This window comes from Vulpes lagopus, chromosome 1 (genome assembly GCF_018345385.1).
Source record: "Vulpes lagopus strain Blue_001 chromosome 1, ASM1834538v1, whole genome shotgun sequence".
Classification (NCBI taxonomy): domain Eukaryota; kingdom Metazoa; phylum Chordata; class Mammalia; order Carnivora; family Canidae; genus Vulpes; species Vulpes lagopus.
In genome coordinates, this window is record NC_054824.1 from 179,445,337 (window position 1) to 179,470,239 (window position 24,903).

Sequence of the window (24,903 nt, forward strand, 5' to 3'; positions counted from 1 at the left end):
GTTCTGGGCTTACAGTTAAAAATAAAGAGAAGCAAAAAGGAGAGAAGACGGGCGCAGAGAACTCATTGGAAACCTGCCCCTGCGCCCCCCGCCCCTCCCGACCCCCCCACCCCGACCCCGGGCGCCCGCCAGGCCGACACAAAGGGGTTAAGAGTGGGGTGGAAGTGGAGCCTGAAGGAGCAGACGGGGGCCTCTATATAAGGTGCAGCGAGGCGTCGGGCCGCGCAGCCTCCACCCCCCTCGGCCTCCAGGGCGGCGGCAACCCCGGCCCCCGCTCCCGTCCCCCGCCTGCGGGGCTGAGCCGAGCGCTCGCGGTGGCGGCGGCCAAGCGGAGGGGCCGGCCTTGCCAGGAACACGGAGGGAGGGGTGGGGAGAGGCAGCCAGCTCGCCCACCCCGCTCCGGGCGGAGGGCGGAGGGCGGAGGGCGGCGGGCGGCGGGCGGCGGCGCGTCCCGGGGCCGAGCGCGTCTGTCCGGAGCCGAGCCGAGCGGCGCGGGAAGGATGCTGGCGGGCAGGGGCGCGCGCGCGGGCGGCGGGGTGCCGCGGGGCTGGACCGCGCTCTGCCTGCTCAGTCTGCTGCGTGAGTACCGGCCGCGCGCCCGCGCGGGGGGCGGGGGGCCCGGGCTGGGGCGCGGAGGTGGGGCGCGGAGCCCGGGCTGGGGAGCGGAGGTGGGGCGCACGGAGCCCGGGCTGGGGGCGCGGAGGTGGGGCGCACGGAGCCCCGGGCTGGGGGGGCGCACGGAGCCCCGGGCTGGGGAGCGGAGGTGGGGCGCGCGGAGCCCAAGGCTGGGGGCGCACGGAGCCCCGGGCTGGGGGGCGCAGAGGTGGAGCGCGTGGAGCCCCAGGCTGGGAGGGGGCGCACGGAGCCCGGGCTGGGGGCGCGGAGGTGGGGCGCACGGAGCCCCGGGCTGGGGGGGCGCGGAGGTGGGGCGCGGAGCCCGTGCTGGGGGCGCGGAGGTGGGGCGCACGGAGCCCCGGGCTGGGGGGGCGCACGGAGCCCCGGGCTGGGGAGCGGAGGTGGGGCGCGCGGAGCCCAAGGCTGGGGGCGCACGGAGCCCCGGGCTGGGGGGCGCAGAGGTGGAGCGCGTGGAGCCCCAGGCTGGGAGGGGGCGCACGGAGCTCCGGGCTGGGGGCGCGGAGGTGGGGCGCAGAGCCCGGGCTGGGGGCGCGGAGCCCCGGGCTGGGGAGCGGAGGTGGGGCGCACGGAGCCCCGGGCTGGGGGGGCGCGGAGCCCCGGCCTGGGGGGCGCGGAGGGCCGGGCCCCCACCCAAGCCCCACGCCCGTGGCGCTCCGGGCTCCGCGGGGACCCAGGCCCTTGGAAGCGCGCCCCGCCCGCCGGGTCCCGCGCGGCACCTGGGCAGCGGTGGGGCGGACGGGCGCGGCGAGGCGGGCGACGCGGTGGCCCGCCAGGTGTCAGCGGGGCGGCGCGCCCTGGGCTCCCCGGAGGCCGGCCGGGCGCCGCGGTCCGGGTCGTCGCGCTGCGAGGATGCCCGCGTCCGTCCGCGTGGCCGCAGGTGCGGAGCGCAGTTGGAGCCGCAGCCCGGAGCTGGGGGTGGGGCGGGGGGAGACGCAGGAAAGTTTTGCGCCTGCGGGTTGATGCCCAAAGCCCAGGCCCGAGCGGCCGCTGGGGACCGCGCGCAGGCGACCCCGAGCCCAGGGACCCGAGACCCGGGACCGGGCAAGCCCCAGGTGGACCTCGAAGGAGCGGGAGCCAACCTGCGGCGGGAGGCCCGGGAGTCAGGCTGAGTTAGTGACCAGGGGAGTGTAGAATGAACAACAGTACCTGAAAACGAGAAAAAAAAAAGAATCCCTGCATTTAAGATCGGAAAGTTAAATTGACAACCCCCTCCCTCTTCCCACACCCGTCCCGCCGCAGAGAAGGTGGGGGTCACCCGAGTTCGTTGTGCGCCCTGCCGCCCCCTCCCCTTCGCGAGCCCCCACCCTGGCAGCCTCAGACTCCTTATGTCCGGGGCTTTCTTCCCCCTCCGCCATCCAAGTTCGAAAACTAGGGAGTTAGCAGCCTGGTGGCCCCTCTTCCACTCACCCCCGCTTGTGCCTACTGCTTTAAGGTCTTGTTCTCACTCTGATAAAGAAATAATAGACGCTCAGTAAGTGTTTGTTCTTAATCCTTTCACTTGGGAATAACATTCTCCTTCTCATCCCGTTTAGAAGGTTTCAAACTTTGTACATTGTTCTCCCTTTTGGTCGAGATTCTACTTCCAGCCCTCTAGGGCTCCCAATTCCCTACTCTTATTGCGTCCTAAAGGCCACCCACCATGGCCCCACAGGGTCATGCCTGCCTGCTAGGCCCGTTTGCCCTCCGTGTCCCCTGCTGTCCCCCTCTGAGCCCACGCAGGTGAAGAGAGACTCCTGGCTTGAGAAAGCTCTAAGTTAGGCTCTGGGTTGACCAGTTTGGCAGCCCCCAGACCTGTCCTCTGGGGCAGGGGAAAAACTGTGACCGAGATGCCAAGGCCCTAGACCAGGGAAGTCCCCTGGATGCTAGACGGCACCCTCATAACAAGGGTGAGTTGATACACAGCTGATCAGATGTTCCATTCTCCTTTGGCTACACAGCGTGTGATGACCTGGTCCCCGGCCGAGTGAGGCCCACCCTTTTTTTTTTTTTTTAAATTTCTTCAGCTGGCCAGTTTCAGTGTCGCCTTGGCCCGTAGCAGGAGGTAGGGGGAAGCAGCTTAACTCCTGCAAAATCTGTGCCAGTTATGCTGAGAATTCTACTGTCTCAGCTTTGGGGGTGACAGCTCAGGCATGGCTCCCTATTCTCAATCATGCCAGACCACTTGGGCCAGTCTGGAGCTTTCTGTCTTCCCTGAGAACTTTCTAGGGTTTGTTTATTTATTTATTTTTTAATACTAGGAGTCCTTTTCTGTCCTGGCATTCATCGTGAGATAAATAAGTGAGTGATCGTATCTTGAAATGCTAATGGAGGGACATTGCAGGAAATCTGTGCTTTTTACTGCAAAATTTAGGACCCCTGGGGTTCTGTAGTTTTTGTGTCCTGTACACTGACAGAGAGCTTTGTTCTGGGGAGGTCTTTCTGTCCCCGTGAGAAGTTGGCAGAAGGATGGGCACAGCAGCCAGCCAGAAGTAGACTCTTCTTGTGGCGGATAGGGCTGCCCTGGGTGGTGACCAGAGGCGGAGTGGGAACTGAGAGGCCACCAGGCAGGACTGCCATGCCACCAACTGGGAAGAGACACCTTTCAGGTTATTAGGAAACCCCATGTGGGTCATGCTCAGGGTATGTGTTCCCTGTAAGCCCTCCGCGGCCTATCCTTCCTCTTGCCATAAGGACACCCCCCCAGGCCCGCCTCCCTTCACATTCCTCTTCTTCCTTTGGGTCCTTCGTGCATGCTGACCCCACACCCATATCCTGTCTGGGGCTACATGTAAGAGGGGAAAAAAGAAAAGGGAAAAGAATTTTATCAGATATTTTCCAGAGGAGAGAGGACTCCACCCTTTGAATCTCTGCCACATGGCGACTGAGGAGGAGCAGCCTTGGGGACCTCTGACGAATTCAGTGGTCCCCAGGGGTCCCCCGGAGTAGGGTCAGTCCAGCTGGCAGCACCTTTTACAAATGCAAGTTTTCTTCGGGCAGCATTCCTGTTTGCTAAAACTCGCCTGGGCATCTTTTTTCTTATCCCTCTGGCTCCACCTCCTGGGCCTCCTGGTTCACTTGTCCTCTCCTCTTTCCTTCTCTGAGTCTTTGTCTCTGAAAGCTCAGGGCAAAGAGTGCCAAACTGCAGCAGATAAACTCGGGCGCAGAGTCTTAGAAAAACAAATTTAAAAAAAAGGAAAAGAAAAAGGAGGAACAAATAAAATTCCACCCTCTAGAGTCTCACTGCCTGATTTCCTTTAGACCCCGGGCCGGAGGGCCTGGGCTCACTTTCAGGGCCGGATGGTTACTCAGCTCCACTGAGGGTGCCTGCCACCCTCTCTCCCTGACTTTGTCTGGTCTCACTAAATGGCCCCGAGTGTGGAGAACTGAAAATGTGAAGGTATGGAAAAAAGAACGAAAACACTACCCTCTGAAAGAAAATGCTCAGAGTTGCCAGGACAGAATTTCCTATTTTTCTGGATTTTGACTTCTCTAATGAGAACATTCTCTTCCCTTCTCAGCTAAGAAATAGAAACATATTATCTACGATTTTTTTTTTGGTCCCCACGGCCCCTGAGTTTGCTGGGGAGAAAGATGCATGTGCTTGGGGGACCCAGGTGCGCACAGATAGGGGTGGATGGAGGTATACGTCGTAGCACCTGCACTGTGGGGCCCACCCAGAGACCAACCGCTTCCCTTTAGATGTAAAGAAAAAGGCTTCTCGGCTTAATTGGGAAATCTGCTTCTTTCCGATTTGGGGAGGGGGGAAAGACTCCAAGAACCCACAACTGAGATCTTGTAGAGATCTTGCAGCATCTCTAGGTGGCCAGTTCTCCACTGTGAAAGAAAATGCTTTTAACGCATCTCTGGGTGAAAAAAAAAAACAGGCCTTGGATGTGCAGGGGCAGACAGGAAACTGAATTGCTGGGCACGAATGAAAATAAAGTGGAATGTTGCATTTGATGGGCCCAAGACACGCAGGCTGCGGGAATCTAGAGGCCAGAAGGAGGAGGGAGAGGGCAGGGGAGGTGCCGGGAACACCAGACAAAGAGTGGTGCCCGAGGGTGGAACAGACCCCGCGAGGAGAAGCTCCTTACGGTGTGCCGTGGATGCTTAGCACAGTGATGTCTGGTATTTCAAGCTTATGCCGTTGTGTCTTCCGGGCTGGGCTGTGTGATCGGGCTCCCAAAGCTTTGATACGCGCACCCTGGCCTGGTATTAGTGTGCTCCGAAATAGAGGACTGGGTGCTCGGCTGGCGCACGGTGAAGCGGAAGGAGGACTGTAGCAGCCTGATCAGGGAGGCACAGAGCTCCAAAGAGGAGTCAGTGGCCATGAGGACCACGAAGGAAGAGGGGACCAGGACAAATGCTGGGCCCCCAGAGAAAGCTCCGGAGTCTGGGGTTCCACAGTAGGTGGATGGGGGCCACGACAAGCTATTTGCCTAGTATAGGGAAGTCCCAGTCCGCTGGTGCCCTGAGGCCCCAGATGCTTGGTTGACCCTCACGTCTCAGCTTAGGTTCAGAGGCACCACAGGAAGGCAGCAGGCTGGTTCTTCGGTTCTGTCTGGTCCAAGATGCCCAACCTCAGCCAGATGCGTAACAGGGACACTTCCTGAGTGCTCCCGGAAAGGATGGGTGGCTCACCACTTCCCAGACGGGTTCAGCCAGTTTTTGAAGAGATAACCCTGCTATTTCGAGCTTTTCTTTGTATTGCAGAGAAGTCAGCTTTCTTCTATCTTCTCATCGTGAACTTTAACTTCTATCTGCGATTAGAATCGGTTAATCTGCAGTGACTTCTAATCTAATTCTATTCTTGGAACGACCACAGAATGAATCTGCTCTTTCTTCCCGACAATCCTTAGCGATCTGTCTGCCCCCCCTCCCCCCAGGTTATAAGCTCCTTGAGGACAGGGACTTATTTAAATTGTGATCACACACACACCAAACCTCAGGAAGGAACCTTCTCTGATTCTGTGCTCACCCCCCACCCCCGCCCCCAGCACTGAGCACGGTCCTTTTCACATCCCTGGTGCTTGTTTATGACCAATAAGAGTGAGTAAAGAAGTGAAATGAGTCTTGAAGAAAGTTATTTATTCTCGGTCCCCAAATTCTTCTTTTCTGGATCAGAGGTTGGCAAACTTTACTGTCAAGAGCCACGTAGTAAATATTTTAGACTCTGGAAGCCATATGTTGTCTCCAATGCATATTCTACTCTGTTTTATTTTACAACACTTTAAGCATGGAAAAGCCCTTCTTAGCTCACTGGACATACAACAAACAGTCTGTGGGTGGGTTGGGTCCACCAGCTGTTTGCCAACCTCCGATCTAGATGAAATAACTCCAGGCCCTCAACCATGTGAGACTTGGTTTCTAGAATTCTCCTAATTCTGGTTATCTTCCCATGGACGCTCCCTGATTTAATAAATTCCCTCTTAAAATACAGCACTGAATGAGACCACTCTATGGGGAGGTGGTTGGTGTGACCATGCCTGCCATGATCCCCGTTCAGTCTAAGTGCATCTTCTGAGCTCAGAGGGTCATGCTTCGCGCCCTGGGTAAAATGAATGAGTCTAAGGGATGCTTCCGGCACTAAGGTAATTTATAATGTAACTGAGGCGACAAGACTTATACTCAGGAAACAGCATATATGATTTTGTGCCAGATAAGTGGCGGAGAGACGTGTCTGAAGGTTCCTGGGAAACAGAAAGAAAGGGGGCCCTCGACTAGAGATAACAGCTATTTCTTGAGTGTTTACCAGCCAGGCTAAGTGCTCTACACCCCTTAGCTCGTCTGTTCCTGAAAACAACCAGGGGGGTAGGGGCGGTTTTTATTCCCATTTCACAGGTAAGGTCTAGAGAGTTGAAGAAGCCTCCTCCTAAGCCCTGACAGTGAGAACAGAACACAGTCGAGAAGCCTTTATACAAGGTCTGACTCCGGAGCCCATGCTCTTGGAGCGGAGGATTCACTGTCTTCTCAGAAACACAGGCTGGGGGTTCCCAGCAGAAGGGCCAGCAGGCTGTGTCTTCCTGTTACTGTCTCTCCGTGGGCTGAGACACCCGAGAATTCCTCCCAGAAAGCCCTCCCGGGCCAGTTGCCAGAATCAGAACAGAATAGTGGAATGGGGCTGGCTGGCCAGGAGGTGGGACACCAGCAAAAAAAAAAACAAACAGACAACAAAAAAAACCCCACTAAACCTCAGAGGGTCTCTAAAAAGCAAGACCAAGTATACAGTCTCCTAAAGCATGGGAATTTAGCTAGGGAATCGCTTCTCGGCCTTTTGGCTAAGATCAGGTGTGGAATTTAGCTAGTGAGCTAGCAGAACTTTCTGGATCTCTGAGGAGTTGTACATTCTCTTTCAAGATGAAAAGATTCTCCATTTTATTAATTGTAGTTGGAAATCTCTGAAAAATGTATTACATTATGCCCCTGCTTCCTTAGTGTGCCCCTCAGAAAAAGGACTATAATTTTCATGACTCAGATGGATCAGGAAAATAATTTGGTTCTGGTACAACTCAGTGACTTTGTTAATGCTTACTAAGGTGTACGTATTTATTTACTCCGGCCGTGAATGATTCCAGACCGGTGTGGGTTTCAATCCTCGGGTCTGTTTTTCATTTATCTGTTTCTTCTTTTTTAAACTGTTGTTTCTCCTTGTTGTTTGCTTCTAAGAGTCTCTACTTTTTAGTTGTAGTGAGGCTATCGGATAACCATGCTTGTTAGAACTACGTGTAAAACAAAAATAATCAGCTCTGGATAAGTACCTATAAGTTAAGTGCATTACTCTTACTACGTGCGTTTCGTGACCCCTCTTCGGCCCCTTTGGCTTCTTAGCCTCATTTTGCCAACTTCCTGATACCTCGTCTCCTCCCTCTGTCCCAAGTTCATGACTTGAGATCAAGTAGGATACCTAGAGTCAAATCAGGTACTTAGGGAGTCACAGTTAATAAGGGTAGGATGGAAAGTGAACAGCATAAGATAGCCTTTTGTTTGGTTTTTAATTGTCCTATAAATGCTCTGTTGGGTTGGGCCTAAAGGCTGTTTGTCAGGAAGGCTCCAGTCTAGAATGGAGTGGAGTGGAGGTTTCACCAATTGTCCCCTAGAATCTAACCACTAAGCTGCTCTTACTCCCTTCTGGAGTTGGGAGGACAGAAGCTTAGAGAAAGAAGGGTCAGCATTTGATGGTTGAACGCCATGGACGTGTGAGAAGATAGGATAAAGAGAGACCCGGGGTCAGTCTTGATTCGTGTAAATGTTATTCCTGCCAGATACAGTCTCCTCGCAGGAGCTCTAAAAAGGAAGCCCTAGAAACTGTGACACCAAGGGCCCTTGTCCCTGCTAGTCCCTACGTGACAGCACCTGGATTGGCTTGGCTTCCAGGGCCCTACCACCATGGTCCCCTGCTCGACACCCACTCACCCGTATCCTGCCCATCCCTTAGCCTTGCCTTTCTGCCCCTCCTCTTTGACCTGTTTCTCCAGGGTCTCAGGGGACATCCCTGCCCACTCCAGGCTCAGGGGTATGAATCTGAGGTTGAGGTTTCATTCCCTTCGCCAGTGGATCCTGCTACCTGTCCCTTGGTTTGGCCAGGTGGCAGGCGGAAGGAGGCTGCAGTGGCCGAGAGCCCAACCCTAGTGGATCGGTAGCTGGCCTGGGTCCAGCGTTGCTTCATTTATCTGGCACAGGCACCTCTGTCCTCAGGACTAGCAGCAGGTCTCTGCTCACATCTGGAAAAGTTCAAAACTGTTTGTCTGGGTGAAGGAGGCCCTGGGGGAGGGGGTTCAGAAGCATGACATCACCTCAGTCAAGGCCCAGCTTTCTTTGGAAAGAGAAAAGGGCTGGGCTAGCCTGAGCCAGATAGGATTCCCAGGAATTGATGTGTTGGAAGGAAGAAGAGGAAAGGGTGGGAAGGAAGGATGATGTCAAGGGGGAGTTCCAGTGGTGCCTTGGAATGGTACCAGGGGAGGATGATCCTTCAGTTCCATGTCCACATGTTCCCACCACCTGCCCCCTATGGTGAGTTCATACCTTAGGGGCAGTTGGCTAGGTGGATGCTAAGGGCAGAGGAAGACTGCATCTGCTTCCCCATTTTATTTTGGAAAAATAACACCCACCTAACCCATGTGTGAGCCCATTCCTTTCTCTCCAAAAGTGTCGGGGATGCATCCTGACCTTTAGCAGTTTAGACTCACTGACCCTCTTGCTCCTTCTACTCAAGTGTCCACTAAACCCCAAGTGGCCCCATTGCTTCCTGCCCTGCATGAACTGTGGCCTCCCCTCTTGGCCAAAACCTTGAGAATCTGATTCAGGTTCTTATCTCTCAAATGGAGATGGTAATATCACCTCTTCCTCACCTGCACATAATATTAAGGTGTGATTATTGTCCTTGCCATTACTTTCAGTCTACTTGCAGCAGGTGGGGAGAGAGGCAGATGTGGGAGAGGGAGACTTTTCTCCACTGTTAAGGGCGACATTCTTGGTCCCAGGTTAACTGCAATGAAACTAAAGCCCAACTTCCCTCTTGATGCTGACGGAAAGAAGAGGTTTCACTCTACATTGTTATTTGCCTGGAAACCTCCAAAATATACAGGCCTAGATCTCAATCAGGAAAATTTAAAGACCAGCTTTAGGGTGGCCTGGGATCCCTAGGGGCCTTTCCTTGAAGGTAGTTCTGCTGGGTACTAACCTGTGGATACCAAGTCCACCCCTAACCTTTATGGGGCCCAAGCCAAGAGTAGAATGGAGGCCCTCTTTCTATATGGCTGGGTACTCCAAGGTTATCAATCAGGCCTATTAGCTTATAAATGAAATATCCTCGGGGCTCCTGGGTGGCTCGATAGGTTAAGCATCTGCCTTCGGCCCAGGTCATGATCCCAGGGTCCTGGGATGGAGCCCCACGTTGTGGGCATGAGGGTGGGGGGCCCTGCTCAGCAGAGAGTCTAAGTCTCCCTCTCCCTCTGTCTCCCCCCCACCAATTCATTTTCTCTCTCTCTCTCTCTCTCTCTCTCTCTCTCTCTCTAATAAATAAAATATCCACTATCCTCTTGCCTTGAAAAATATACCTTCATGACCTCCTGGAAAGCCAAGTTTGTTTTTGGGACCCTGTCAGTCTCAGAATTCAGAGCCACAGTGTGGCTGAGGAGGAGGAGATGGCCCTTGACCCCAGCCTGTCCCGCTTCTCTTCTTCTTTTTTTTTTTTCTTTTTTCCCTCTTCTCTTCTTATCCCAACTCTGGCACACGTTGTTGGGAACCTTGCATGCATGCAAGGGACACACCACCCACATGCTTAATGTGTAACTCTTCTCCTTGAGACAGCGACCTCTTGGCCACCCTCTCACCTTGGGATGCATACCCTGGTGCTGCAGTTCACGCTCAGAAGGTTGGACTAGGAGGAAGGGCCCCATAAAGATCCTCAAGGGAGTAAAGAACCCTTCAGACAAAAAGTTCTAGGAGTTCTGGTCCCATTGTATGATCTAGAAGAGAGGGTATCTTTGCTGCCCCATGAACTCCTTATGATTTGGGGCAGGGCAGAGGAGAAGGGGAACAGATTATAAAACTCTAAAGCTCAGGATCCCACCAGGAAACTTCTCCGTCCTGGGTGTAAGGATGGCAGTGATTGGTACCCCGGGCCTCATGGAAGGGCAAGGACCCTCAGGAAGATCTTCAGAGAATAATTAAATCCAGGAACATTATACTACATCGATTTAATATTTGTCCTTAATTCTCCCAACAATCCATATAAGAAAAGACCCACACTTTAGAGATTGGTAAGCTGAGGCACACTCGGACACACACACATGCATTCAACTACATAGTTATGAGCAGAGCCAGAACTACACTATCTTCCCACTACATTTAAAGAGAAACTAGGCCTTATGTTCTCTAGTTCACCCGCTGGATTCCTAGGTCAGAGCTTCTTGAAAGAAATCTTGGGATGGCTCACCGAGTTCCTCAGCAGAAGACAAGGAAGATGGGTTTGCAGGCCATGAGGGAAAGAACAAAGGGGGTTTGGGAATGGGGCAGCCTTGGACAGAGAGAAGTGTAGAGATGGCATGACTCTAGTGATGATTCCAAGAGTATATTACTCTAGTGGATGGAAAGTGACAGAGAGGACGACACATTAAAAAGGAAAAAAGGTATTTCCTCTCCCGTATTTTAGATTCTGTGATATTTATTGAGGTACAATTTGATAGTTTGATATTTTAGTTAATACATTGCAAACATTGCCTTGCATTCTCATGTGGCTTTAGGTGGTTTGGTTTTTTTGTTTGTTTGTTTTTACAATTTTTTATTTGTAATGATTATGGTATGTGACGTGCATATAGCACTTATCCTCTTGTAATTCACTTAGTTGCTCACAACTTTTCCCTCCTATAAATAGGACTATACGAGACATTTGATGTATACAAGCTTTTCCTTCCTTATTTTCTTAGGGAAAAATCCAGTCGTGAGAAATGAGTCACCTGTCCAGAAGGATAATCATGATGTCGTGAGGCTCCAGGATGATTTAAGTACTGACTTTTTCTCCTTGTTTCTCCTTGTAGCCTTTGGGTTTGCAAACACGGAAACCATGACTGCTCCTACCACAGTGCCAGCCTCCACAGAAATAACGTCAACTGTTTCTGCAAATACATCCAAACAGGAAGCCATCACACTAACTCCTTCTGGAACTACCACCCTGTACTCTGTCTCTCAGGACAGCAGTGGGACCACAGCAACCATCTCAGGTAAAGAGGGTTTGTCTCAGGCCCCAGAGGGATGCTGCCGTTGCTTGGGTAAAGCATTAGGATGTTTGCAGAGCACCCGCAGGGCTCCCTGCCCCCTCCGAGAGAAACGTACAAGCCCCACGAAATATGGTTTGTGCAGCATGCTTAGGGGACCCTGAAGTACGTTCCTGATAATTCCTCTCTAGTGACAGCTTTCTCAGGCTAGCGCTTTGGCAGCTGATCCTGATCGGTAATTCTCCTTGTACCCTGTCCTCATGCTGAGTTCAGATCAGTGATAAAATAAGGATCAGATGAGGACTCCCTAGAAATCTCTGATCTCTTCTAACTGAAAGAAAGTATGTACAGGTTCAGACTGGTTTTTGACTTCTTTAGGGTAGACCAGAATCCAGGTCTGTCAAAATCCTGAAAGCACTTCTAATGACATTTTCAATTATAGCGATGGTTCCCGCAGCTGGGTGGAAATGAGTTTGGTAAGGGTTAGGACGTGAAGTAACTCTAAACTCTCCTAGTTCCCTCTTCTGGTTTGAGACCCATGCCAATATCATTCTCTATAAGGTTTTAATTTAAAACGGTGAACTGAGATGCGTGCGTGCGTGTGTGTGTGTGTGTGTGTGTGTGTGTGTATTTATGCAAGCATGTGCTCATACACACTTGTGTTTTGGTCTATTTCAGAGACTACAGTCAATGTCACATCTACCTCTGAGATCACCCTAACGCCTGGGACCATGAACTCTTCTGTTCAGTCGCAGACCTCTTTAGCTATCACGGTATCTTTTACCCCAACCAACTTTTCAACTTCAAATGTGACCTTGGAGCCCAGCCTGCTACCTGGAAATGGTTCGGATCCCCCCTACAACAGCACCAGCCTTGTGACATCCCCCACGGAATATTATACATCACTTTCTCCTACCCCAAGTAGAAATGACACCCCAAGTACCATCAAGGTGTGTGAATTGGGCCAGACTGCCCCATTGCTTCATATGTATGCAAACTCTCTCTTCCCTTCAACCTCTCCTCATCCCAACCAGTGAGATTTGGGTCATGTGATAATTAGCATGGAAAATATGCTGCTTAGGGGCTCCTGGGTGGCCCAGTCAGTTAAGCATCCTACTCTTGATTTCAGCTCTAGGTCATGATCCTAGGGTTGTGGGATCAAGCCCCGTGTCGGGCTCCAGGCTCAGTGAGGAGTCTGCTGGAGATTCTCTCTCTCCCTCTCCGAGTGCCCCTCCCCCTTCTCACATTTGCACTCTCTCTGTCTCTGTCTCAATAAATAAATAAGTAAATAAATAAATAAATAAATAAATAATCTTAGGAAAAAAAAGAAAAGAAAATATGCAGCTTAAATATTGCTGGAAAGGACAGACAAGGAGTGGAGACAGGCAGCTGATGTGGGGTTATTGCACTTCTGGAGAGTGCCAAGTAAAGGAGGTCTGCTGTGGTTCTTGCTAGTACCTCTCAGTCTGGGCTTTCACCAGGCCACCATCTCCCTTTGGGCATATTTGAAAACCATCCTCCATTTAATGGGACGACTTTTCCAGAAATGTTTGAGACAGCCACCATTTCCTCTATAAAGAGGGTTTGGCAGTATGCCAGGCATAGAGGAGCCATGGAGAACTGGGCAGACCAGGGATAGTAAGCTCGGCCTTGGGGTCGGTGGCTGTCAACAGCTTTCAGCAAGAAGGGTAGAAAATATGAGGGCATGGAGCCTGGGGGCGGGCATGAGGAACCTGCCTGGTTTCTGTTTTCAAAGCAACCAGAATAGGAATCTGGAGAGTCCTAGGGGCCTGGAAGAAAAGGAGTGTCACCATTTCAGCCTGGCCGCCCTATTATCTGTTTGCTTATAGGGTCTTCCTACAAGTGTATAATCCGCTGCAGGGAAAACAGCCCCAGTGGGACAAGTTCCTCCCTTCTTCCATTTCTGTACCATCCAAGCTCATGTTTACTAAGACTGCAAATAGCTACTTGCTGGCAAGCCTGGGCTAGTAACACAAGTTTTGATTATCTGATGGGGATGGGGATGAGATGGAGGAAGGGAGTAAAACCATTATATAGCTCTAGTCCTCCAACATTTTAAAATTTCCTTTTTTTCCTAAAACCTCTTACGGAAGGACCTCACAGAAATGAAACTGGAAAAGAGGTGGGGGAAAAAATGAAGGGCAAAGATACTAACTTATTTACTTTGTGTTTTAATATAGGGAGAAATCAAATGTTCCGGAGTCAAAGAAGTGAAATTGAACCAAGGTATCTGCCTAGAGCTAAATGAGACCTCCAGCTGTGTAAGTCAAACTCCCTTCCACCTCACCCCCATCCATCCTTTCCTCTTCCCTCTTCTCCCACAATCCTTAAGCCATCTATAGGACTGGACCAGATGGTGGTGGTGGTGGTGGGGAGACTTAGCTTGGTCAGGCACCTTCCTGCACTGAGCTTTGGGTTTAGGGAGTAAGAGGCCCCATCTGGTGGGCAAAGAAGGCAAAGACAATTTTATTAAATTTAGTTGTTAGGGATCCCTGGGTGGCGCAGCGGTTTGGCGCCTGCCTTTGGCCCAGGGCGCGATCCTGGAGACCCAGGATCGAATCCCACGTCAGGCTCCCGGTGCATGGAGCCTGCTTCTCCCTCTGCCTGTGTCTCTGCCTCTCTCTCTCTTTCTGTGTGACTATCATAAATAAATAAAAAAAAAAATTAAAAAAAAAAAAGATTAAAAAAATAATAATAAAAAAAAATAAATTTAGTTGTTAACTTTTCCCATTCTCCCTAGCACGTTTAATACGTACATTGTCAGATTTAAGTTTGCTTTTATGTCAAGAAAGTCCTTAGTGAAATATAAACTAGTAATCTACCAATTTGTTTATTATTATTGACACATAACTCTTTAATCCACATAGAAAGAATGTCTTTGTGCCATAATGCTATATTTTCCATATAACCATCATTCCTAACATTATTTATTGAGTGATCCCCTCCGTTGTTGATTGGTATGCTGTTTTTCAGCTTCTATTAAGTTTTTATACGTCCCAGGACATATTCTTTAGAGGTATTTTATTTGTTTGATGTCTTTTTTTCTTTTTTGACTGTTTTAAGTTTTGAAAAATTATTATACTTTTTTTATTATACTTTTACATTATAGTATTTTAAATATCCAGCAGGCAGGTCTTTGCTCACTAAACTATAAAAATGTATTTTTCATCTTTTTTTTTAAGAAAAATTTTAGAAATATCTTGTCAAAAAAATTTTAAATGTAAAATTTTTGTTGGAACTGCTATAAATCCCTCTATTTTTCCGGTCTTCTCTTGTATCGTTCAGCATATTGTCTTTTCAGTTTTTAAAAATGAAAAGCTACAGTTTTTTCTCTGTAGCTTTATGGACTTTTAAAGGTTATTTATAATATAGATTTCCCATTAAATATTCTAATTGGTCATTGTTGGTATATTAGAAAGTTGAGTTGTGAAATTTATCTTGGGCTTAGCCATTTCCTTTAACTTGCTTGTTAATTCCTAGAGCTTTCTAGTTGATTTGTCTTTGTTTTTATGGCAAGCTATCATGTTATCTACCCCAATGCCCTGTTTTCCTCTTCGTCTTTAGTAGTTAGACCTTGTTTCAGTTTCACGTCTTATTGCTTTGGTAAGACTATACAGCACAGTGTTAACTTTTAATGGTGATAGCAGACGTCCTTGCTTTGTTTCAGTAAATTTTCCTGACAGTTACAATTTCCTCAACAAAGAATGGAATGGCAGGACTCTTCCTATTCACTTGTAGGGAAAAACATTTCCTTACAAGTTGGGAATCCATTTAAGGAACCCATATAGGCATAGATTGGAAAGGACCTGGGTAGACTGTTGTCTGTAGAAAGCATTTGGTCATTTATATTTGTCCATTCCAAAAACCCTTTATCTAACCTGTGATTATCAGGGAGGTCGTTCTGACTCACGGATCTTTGAAAATTATACCTGAGGTCTGTTTAACCTGGGACTTCAAAAACAATGGGAATTGCAAAGACATAAGTCCACACAGTAGAATAACAGTGCAATTTGCAAAATGGCAAACCTGAACATGAATATGCAATGTACAAGTAATGCTCTGTGTTTCTGATGCTGATTTTCAACTCTACTTATTTTTTTAAAAAGTGGCCAAACCCTTTGCTAATTATAGCTATTAAAAAAAAAAGCGACTTTTTGTTTTGTTTTGCTCTTTAGTGATACCCTGGTTAAGCACTTGTTTTCCTGTGTATCACACTGGTCTGTGCCAAAATGCGGCTTCTTTGTACCACCGATTTAGAACTAATTGCAGAGCATTCTAAGTGTCTGTCCATTCGAGGTTCACAATTAACTAGGGTCATCATACAAGACAAGTGCCAGAAACTTACTGCTACTCCAGAAATAACTCCTCTTACTATGCTGTGGTTGCTTTTTCCCTGTGGCCTTTACTGTCGAATCCACGCATGCCACGGCTAAGAAGGTCTATACTGTCTCCTGAGATCTGGGGAGGATCTGTGAGTAGGGATGTGGAAAGACAGCAAGTCTTCCAGTATCCAAAGAAGGCTGCTTTGCTCTTGACCTATGGTAGCACCAGGTCCTGCTACCGTTTCCCTGGCCCCTCTGCCACTCTCAGTCCCCCTTTCTTCCTGAGGACTCCTCAGCCCCAGCCTCCAATCAGCAGTGCCTCCCCCAAGCTCCCCAAGGTAACATTTCCCCAGTCCTTGCTCAGAATCTTTAGCCAAAGCTCCCGATGGTGTTTCGGATTCCTTTTCCTAGAGTCCTCACGCACGCTTGTCTGATAACCAGTCTGTTCCAAGGGCTGTGAGTGGCGGGATGCCTGCTTACTTGCCTTAGGTTGCGTTGGTACTTGTGGTGTCAGAGGGTTCTGGTTCTAACTGTGGGACTGGCTCTAACCGTGGGACTGGTTCTAACTGTGGGAAACTCAAGCCCTACTCACAGTCTAATGAGAAGCATGAAGGATTTGAAATCCCCTAACATCAAGTCCTTGAGTACTTGTGTAATGTTGGCATGTTCCTGCCTTCAGTACATTCCCATAATGGAAATATGCGTGCATGTTCCCAGCTATTCAGACACTCACACTGCCCTGGGACCTACTGAGTATCCAACCTGTTAGCTCTCATTATGTGGATCGTATAGGCCTATCTTCTGTACACGCGTCTACAAACATTTATTTCTCAACTATTCTCCTTTTGCTCCCCGTCCTTCACCTCTAGGCAGAAATCACTTCCATCAGCCAGTTGGGAGGGAAGGCAACCCCAACCTCTTCTCAAGCACCTGCTACCCCATCTTAGAGTCCTCATTAGCAGGACCTGTCACTCCGAGTCTGACTTTCACTCTCCCTGTCACAACATTGGTGTAATCTAGTTTTTGTGGTTATGGTTTCCCAAGTAGTTTCCAAAATACAAGATTATTTTTTCTTACTTTATTTTCTTATGCTATGCTTGTTTATCCAGGGAAATCCACCAAGACACTTTTTAATGGTGGTAAAATACACACAACATAAAATGTACTACCTTAACCATTCATAAGTCCACATGCAGTTCAGTGCCATTAAGAACATTCGCATTGTTGTGCAATCTCCAGAACTCTTCGTTGTCCAGGACTGAAACCCTACACACATTAAGCCACTTCCCATTCCCCCCCAACCTCCTAGCCCCTGGCAACCACTAATCTACTTTCTGTCTCTATAAATTTAGCTACTCAGGGACCTCAGGAGTAGAATCATACAGTGTTTATCTTTTTGTGACTGGCTTATATCACATAGCATCATGTCCTCAGGGTTCCTCCATGTTGTGGCTAGAGTCAGAATTTCCCTCCTTTGTAAGACTGAATAATATTCCATCGACATTTTGTTTATCCCTTTATCCACCAATGAACACCTGGGTTGCTTCCACCTTTTGCTATGGTGAATAATGCTGTTATGAATGTGGCTGTCCAAATACCTCTTTAACACTCTGATTTCGTTTCTTTTGGGTATATACCCAGAAGTAGAATTGCTCAGTTATATGGTAAATCTATTTTTCCATCTTTGACCACTCGCCATACTGTTTTCCCTAGCAGCTGCACTATTTTGCATTCCCACCAACAGAGCACAAGGGTTCCAATATGTCCACATCCTCACCAACATTTGTTAGGTCCTGTGTGTGTGTGCATGTTTTTGTTTGTTTGTTTTTTTATAGTAATCATCCTAAAGGGCATGAGTGGTATCTCATGGTGCTTTTGACCGACATTTCCTGATGATTGGTGATATTGAACATCTCTTTATGTGCTTATTGGCCATTTGCATATCCTCTTTGGAGAAACCTCTGTACAAGCCCATTCCCCACTAATTTGTTTTTTAGAACTACCTTTCTTTGGAGCCACATGTGTTTATATGCAGAGGTTGTATTTACTCAGCTAGCTCACATCACCCTTGTTCTGTCACATTGACTTCATCTAAGGCAGGCCGCTTCCAACCTCCAGATCATATCCACCAGCCCACGCCTTCCTTGCCCTCTGCCCAAACACTAAAGGTCCGTTTCCATGCAGAAAAAAAAAAATAACTTACAGATGGAGGATAGATGAAGACAGTGTGTCTCCTGGAGAGAGCCTGAGGTCTGGAGGCAGCCTAACTCCTTGCCCACTTACTGTGTCACTTGTAGCGGGCCCTTCACTCCAGTCTCTAAATGGAAACAAGGTTTTTACCTGCAGGGTCAAACTCACACCAAAATAGATAAAATGAGGGAGGGAGAGAGAGAGAGATTGAGAACTGATCCTAAAAATCGCAAAACTGGGAAAAGTCCTACGGGTCATTTAGAAAAATACCTGTCCCTCCCTCCCCCCTGCTCCAAAGCTCAACATGCTTCTTTAACATGTTAAGAGTCTTTGCGAAGTTTGAGGATGCTACCCAAGGAAGGTTTTATTATAGTAGGTATTATTTTTGCAAAGGAACATGAGTGAACAGATGTGGCTAGGGGCTCACAAATCTGAACCTCATGAGCAAAATGGCAAAGGCTGTGGCTTCCTCCTGCCCACTCTCCCATGATATCTGCCCACAGCCTCTCTCGGGGGAGGATGTTTATTTCAAGCATCCGGAGAAGCATTGTGCTTTGTTCAGGATCCACCTGCTACTATCCAGTTCCAAACACAATTCACTGATGCTGTTGGACTCCAAAGTGGGAGGCTGGCCGCTGTTATTCCCTTGAATTTAGTCCAAGAAACTAAGCAAAGGGTGGAGGGACCCCATTGGAGGCCAAACCAGTTGGGATGTTAAGTTGAACAACAATTCGCTGAGTTCTTTTGTTTGTTCGGTGCTAGGCTCAGCGTGGTCTGGGTTCAAAATTATGAAACGTACACCCACTGCCCCCATTAAGGAGTCTTATAGTCTAGCCAGGGAGAAATGACTATGACAGGAAGGCAGACTATGGTCACATCTGAAGCGTGGATCCTAGGGGATATGGCAAAGAGGTATTGCCGTTATGAATAGTAACAGTACTAGCTGCCATTTGTCCAGTGCCCATTAGGTTCCGCCCACGCTCCTGGGCGCTCTTCATACAACATCTCCTCAGTCACAGCTCAGTCTTCAGCGGAGGAACCTCACACTCAAGACCAGTTGCATGACTTGCAAAGAACCTAGAAAATATAGCAGAGGCAAGGTTGAAGCCAGGCTATGGAAGATAGGACCACCTTCATGGAGGAGGTGGGATTTGAGTGGAGTCTTGAAGGATGGGGAATCCAAGGGAGAAGGTGGTGGTCTTCCTTCTTCTTATAGCCACGGTTGTGAAGGTCGCAGGCTCTCACACACTTGGGCTTCCCATGGTGGGACATCCCCCCACCCACCCATGTGAAGGCCTTTCCCCACCAGCTTCTCCTGCACACATTCTCCCCGTTCTTCGACGCCTACCATGACATGTTTCCACTAACGCCCAACCTGATGTGTGCTCGTCCTCCTTTGAATGTCCGTAGCACTTTAGTAGTACCTTCCTCATCATACTTAACATGGAAGGAGCTCTGTCACCCGTCTCTTTGTGCCTCAGTTTCTTCATCTGTCAAATGGGGAGAATAATAACACCCATCTCAAAGGGTTATGCAAAGCCTAAATAAGTCAATAGGCATAAGGCACTCAGAACAGTGCCGGACACATAGTAAGCATCATTTATTTTCATGGCCACGTATGCAGACTGAGAGCTGTGACCATGTGGCGTTCACAGCTACTCCCACTCCCACCCCACCCCACACGTGATACACGTGCAGAGATTTTCACTCAGTATCTTCCAGTCGGAGTTTCATAAATGTCAGAAGAGGTGACCAGGGTTGAGGTGCAGCTTCCTAAGACTCTGTAGTTTGAGGAAGGTGCCATTTGGTGTGGCTTGTTTAGATTGTGCAGGAGCCCTGTCCCTCTACCTCCTCGGGAAGGAGACATATTTCAACCAGAGACCTCCAGAAGCCCAGAGTTGTCCAGGCAGGGACTCCCGTCCTCCTCATCCAGAAGGCATGGTGTTTGGGAGGGTGTGGTGCTCACGGGGAAGCAACGTAAGGCTCCCCAAAGAGAAAGAGGCCTAGGGAAGAAGGAGCTACTGGCCATATCCCGAGGTGTCCAGACCGCCTCCAGCAAACGCTGTTTTTAAGAGCTTGATTTTTCCAGGAACAAAGCCTCTCTCCAAGTACTTCCTTCGAGACCTTTCTCTGAGGGGTGAAGCAGCAGTGGCCTGAGAATTCATTTTTCTGTGACCTTGGCTCTTGAGGGCCTTCTGAGGCTACCTCTGGACTCCTCTGTCTGTGACCTAGAGGTTAGCTAGCCCTGCTCTTCTGGCCTCACCCGAGCCCGCTGAGTTCCTACTCAGCTCCCTTAAATTCCAGCGGAGAGAAGAAAGCTGGGGCCTCAGGCCAATCCTGACTTTGCTCCTTGTGCGGGAGCAAAGGATCCTGGGTTTTCCTGCCTCAGGCCACAGCAGTAGGAAAATACCCAGGCTGCTTTCCAGGCTGGGAGGGCCCCAAGGAGCGGTGCCGCCCCACAAACAGGAAGCCATCTCCTCCACGGAGGCTCAGTTCGGATGCCCCCCACACGCCCCAGCAGTTTCCCCCCCCAAACAGGAAAGTTGTCGGAGCTGTTCAGGCATTTCCTCCTCACCATCTGCCATCCGGACAGAGGAGAGAGTCTTGGTTTCGGTTCCTTTCCTGTGCAGGGGTGGGGGCGCTCTGATTGGAAGCTGCTGGAACACATCCTGGGACTCATGAGAACAGGCTGTGGAAGGCCACAGTCGGTGTGTCCAGTTCCTCCCGGGCCCGGGACTCAACTGTCCAAGAATCATGAGAATTTCCCTCTCGGGGAGGCTGAGTTCCCGAGTCCTAGAGACCACCAGCAACCTGGAGCAATCTGTGAACCCCACGTAAAACTGGGTCCCATGCCGTTCATGAGCAAAAGGGGACCGGAGAAAGACCCCATTTCAGCCGGAGCTGGGCTCTTCGGGAGCCCCCCTGGAGGCTAAGAGGGAAGGGCCCTCGGATGCCCGAGTCCATAGCCATAGATTTGTGCTCTACGCCTCACTTCCCTTGGCTTTTCCTCCAACATTTGGGGCTATTGTAACCTTGAAACAAAGGATTTTCCCTTCATCGGCGACACATTATTAATATTTTCCGTGATTGGCAATTTCTTTTGAGTTTAATTTGAAATAACATATGCGTGCCCGGGCAGTCCTTCAATGAGATCATATTTCTTGAATCTGTTCTCTGACACCTTACAGTGCCACCCATGACACTGATACATATACGTTTTGGTACTGGGACATTTTTGAGTTTTTTTTTTCTTATTGTGTTTTTGCATATATATATAGGTCACAGGATTTTCCCCCCAGTTAAAATTTTAGGGAAAAAAGAAAAAGTCCTTCTTGTTTAGAGAGTAATGGTGTGATTTGAATCAGGATCAGTGCCTGACACTCTGGATGCCGTTCTGGGTGCATTAGTAATTTCATATTTCATCTCCCACTCGCCATTTCTCTCTGTCTGCCCAGGAGGACTTTAAGAAGGATAACGAAGAAAAACTGACCCAAGTCCTGTGTGAGAAGGAGTCAGCTGAGGCTGGGGCCGGGGTGTGCTCCCTGCTTCTGGCCCAGTCTGAGGTGAGGCCTCACTGCCTGCTGCTGGTCTTGGCCAACAAAACAGGTAAGGGGTGCATCTGTCTTGGGCTCTGGGGAGTGAGCAGGGCTGAGCTTAGAGGATCCTAAGAAATCTAGTAACTGGGCTGAAAGAGCCCGCAGGTGCTAGGGGACAAGAGCCAGGCTGACTTTGGGAGAAGCTCTCCTGAGAGGGCCCACCTGGCCATCAGAGCATCATCTAGAACATCACAGGGGGGCACAGCAGGATGATCTCTTCCTGATTCTAGATTCAACAGTCCCTGTTTCTAATTCTAGAACTTTTCAGTAAACTCCAACTTCTGAGAAAGCACCAGTCTGACCTGAAAAAGGTAAGTTCTCTAAGATGATGGGAAGTCTCAGAGGGAATATGGGTCAGGGGAATTCACTCGAGGAGGGGAGAAAGTAATTCTTTTTTCCTGACCTCTTTCCTGTCTCTCCATCCTTCTCCAACAATCTTTGCCTTTCTGTGCTTGAAACAAAATTTTATGGTGCAGCTTGTTTAAGGGATGGCAGTCTGAAATCCCATTTCGAAAAAATCCCTGGGGTCAAAGTCTTCTTGTGTGCACCCCTTGTTGGGCCTGGAATGGGCTGCAGAATTCCCACCCCACAAGTGACAGTCTGTCTTTTCTGTGTCTTCCCTTCAAGCTGGGGATCCGAGACTTCACTGAACAAGATGTTGGGAGCCACCAGAGCTATTCCCGCAAGACCCTGATTGCACTGGTCACCTCAGGGATCCTGCTGGCTGTCTTGGGCACCACTGGTTACTTCCTGATGAACCGCCGCAGTTGGAGCCCTACAGGAGAAAGGCTGGTCAGTTTGGGGGTCCAAAGAAAAGAAATTGAGGAAGATAGTGGTCTTCTGGGGAGGTCCCTAAATGTCATGAGGAGGGGGGAGAAATACCAGAAAAGGTGCTTCTGTGCCCTTACACGTTGACGTGCATACGCGCACATTACCATGTCCATGGACAAGTCTGAATAATGCGTAGCAGATTAGGAAGGGGGCACTGACTGGGGTCAGGCCACCTGCTCACTGTGGCGGTGGATGGCTCATGTCATCTATTTATGATCTTGCCTGGGATAGTTTGGCTGGGTACAACCAGAACAGGCTGCTAAATCAGCCACACTTATCTGCAAGTATATTAAGTCCCCATGGGTGCCACCCAGCTCTGAAGAAGGGGGCATACGGAAGGAGAACCTCCTCTTCAAGTGTTCTGGATGAGGGAGGACAAGACTGGGGTTTGACTCCTGGCGTGGCCTGCTACATACTCTGGGGAGGTCATCCCATCCTGGGGATTGCCTGGTTTCTGGTGGGAACTGGTTATTAAGTCGCGGTGGCACCATGTGGTGCCTCTCCTCTGTCCTTTCTCCTTTAGGAGCTGGAACCCTGATCGCTCTTCAGGAAGAAAGGAGTCTGCACATGCAGCTGCAACCCCCACTCTCTCCCCCACCCCCCCACTGCCTCAATCCCCTGCTTACCAGATAATGCTCCTTTATTTATACACTGTCTAGGGCGAAGACCCTTATTACACGGAGAACGGTGGAGGCCAGGGCTATAGCTCAGGCCCTGGGGCCTCCCCTGAGGCTCAGGGAAAGGCCAGTGTGAACCGAGGGGCTCAGGAGAACGGGACCGGCCAGGCCACGTCCAGAAACGGCCATTCAGCAAGACAACACATGGTGGCTGATACAGAATTGTGACTCTGGGGGGGAGTAAGGCTGGGCAGGGTCTGGGGAAGGGGCCCCTCCCAGCACCTGACCACATGCTGCCTCTGTGCTGGAGCTGCCACCACTTACATTCTAGCCTTTCCTGCTGCACACACCCTCCGAGGCCGTTCCTGGGGCCCTGCACTGCACCAGGCCGAGGGGTTCTCTCCATCCTGGGGCCCGGGAGGTAACCCCTACCTTTTATACGTTCATCTCACTAAGCCTAGAGTCTGGTCTCCTTTGAGTAAAGACATGAGGGAGACATGCCAAAGTACAGAGAAGCTACCAGAGTTGGGGGGGTGGGGGGTGATGATCTCACATCATTCACGTGTGGGCTTCTTCCCTCTTCCTCCTCTCTGCCTTATTAAAAGAACTTCCAGGGGGAAGCATGGCCTTTTCTGGGCTACAATGTCCTCCTGGGAGGCTTTGTCTTTTCCTGTGTCTTCCTCATGTCTGTCTCCTCTACTTTAGGGAAACCAAAGCAACCCAGTGCACCTGCTCCTTTGTAATGCTATAGCCAGCAAGACTTGTTGTCTTAAACCGTCTCCCTTGTGCTCACACCAGCTCACTGTGGATTCAGGCACCGGCTTCCCTCATGCTCTCCGGGCTCCCTGAGCTCCACACCTTCTCCCTGCACCTCTGTGTACAGAAGCCTGCACTGTTCTCTGGCTGAGCCTGGAACGAGACTCCAAGTTTTGAACAATGTCTTGTGTCTATGATTGGGAGACAGCGTAGGGATGCGTGGACACATGCGTTCCTATCTTTGGGGACAAATGAGGGAGAGGGGATGGCTCAGTCCTTGTCTCTCTGGGGCTCACAGAGTCTCATCTTGGGCCCCCGTTTCTCCCTGTGAGTCTCAGTGAACGGGACCAAGGGACCAGATCTTGGAGCCAAGCCTCTTGACTCGTGCACCTCTGAAGAAGCCCCTCGCTCGGAGGCTAGGTCCTGGCCTTGCCCTCTGATCCTGATGGCTTCCTCCTTCCTCCCCCTGACTCCTGGGTTGAGCTGTGGACTCAGACTCCCAGCAGACTCCTTTCTGTCTCAGCCTCCCCGACCCCAACCCCCTCACTGTTTTGTACCCCCATATAGTCAGGGCCCCCGACATCTCCAGAGGACCTTCATCACAAGCCACCTCCTCTGTAGGTGGCCCAGGTTCTCATTTATATTTTTAGGTTTTTTTTTTTTTTTCCAGAGGGGTGAGCAGAGATCTTGGTTTCAATGACGGTTGGAAATAGAACTTTCCAGAGATAGGCAGACTGGGTGGATTTTATTTCTGAATACAAAAATGGTGTGTGTAAATACTGTAATTAAAGTGATACCGAGACACATCTGTTCTGTGTCGCTTTCCCAGCCAGGTGTGTCTGAATGCCACGGCGGTGTCCCGGGTGTCCCGGTCAGACCCGGCCGGACTTCCCAATGATGTGGTGGAGAGGGGTGACCCTGGAAAGAGGTGGGCCCATCTCGGGGGATACAGGCAAAAGCCAGGGTGCTGCCCCTTGGCCAAGTGTCCCTATGTGTGTGGGGGGGCGGTTGGAGGAGGGTCACAGGAAGGCTGGATGTTTCTAGTCATAGAAAGATAGACACCAGAGTGCAGCAGGCACCTTTAGGATGGAGGGTGGTGTGCTGAGGACGTGGGAGCTCGAGCTGTCGTGAACACCCTTCTGAGAAGTGGCACACTTTGGTCACTGGATGCAAAATATGCATAAGCCAGGGAAGGAGCCCCGTGCAGCGTGTATTGTCACACCACCTCCCACCTGAGCTG

The 24,903-nt window shown here is 50.2% G+C and overlaps 1 protein-coding gene across 1 annotated transcript; it reads left to right on the forward strand.

Moving 5' to 3' along the window:
- Positions 1-238: 238 nt before the first annotated feature.
- CD34 (CD34 molecule) lies at positions 239-24,465 on the forward strand. The gene is made up of 8 exons (XM_041757983.1): positions 239-579; positions 11,154-11,336; positions 12,009-12,280; positions 13,532-13,612; positions 21,319-21,469; positions 21,718-21,770; positions 22,087-22,251; positions 22,950-24,465. The coding sequence occupies exons 1-8, from the start codon at positions 501-503 to the stop codon at positions 23,133-23,135; spliced, it is 1,170 nt and encodes a 389-aa protein (XP_041613917.1). The 5' UTR covers positions 239-500; the 3' UTR covers positions 23,136-24,465.
- The last annotated feature ends 438 nt before the right edge of the window (positions 24,466-24,903 follow it).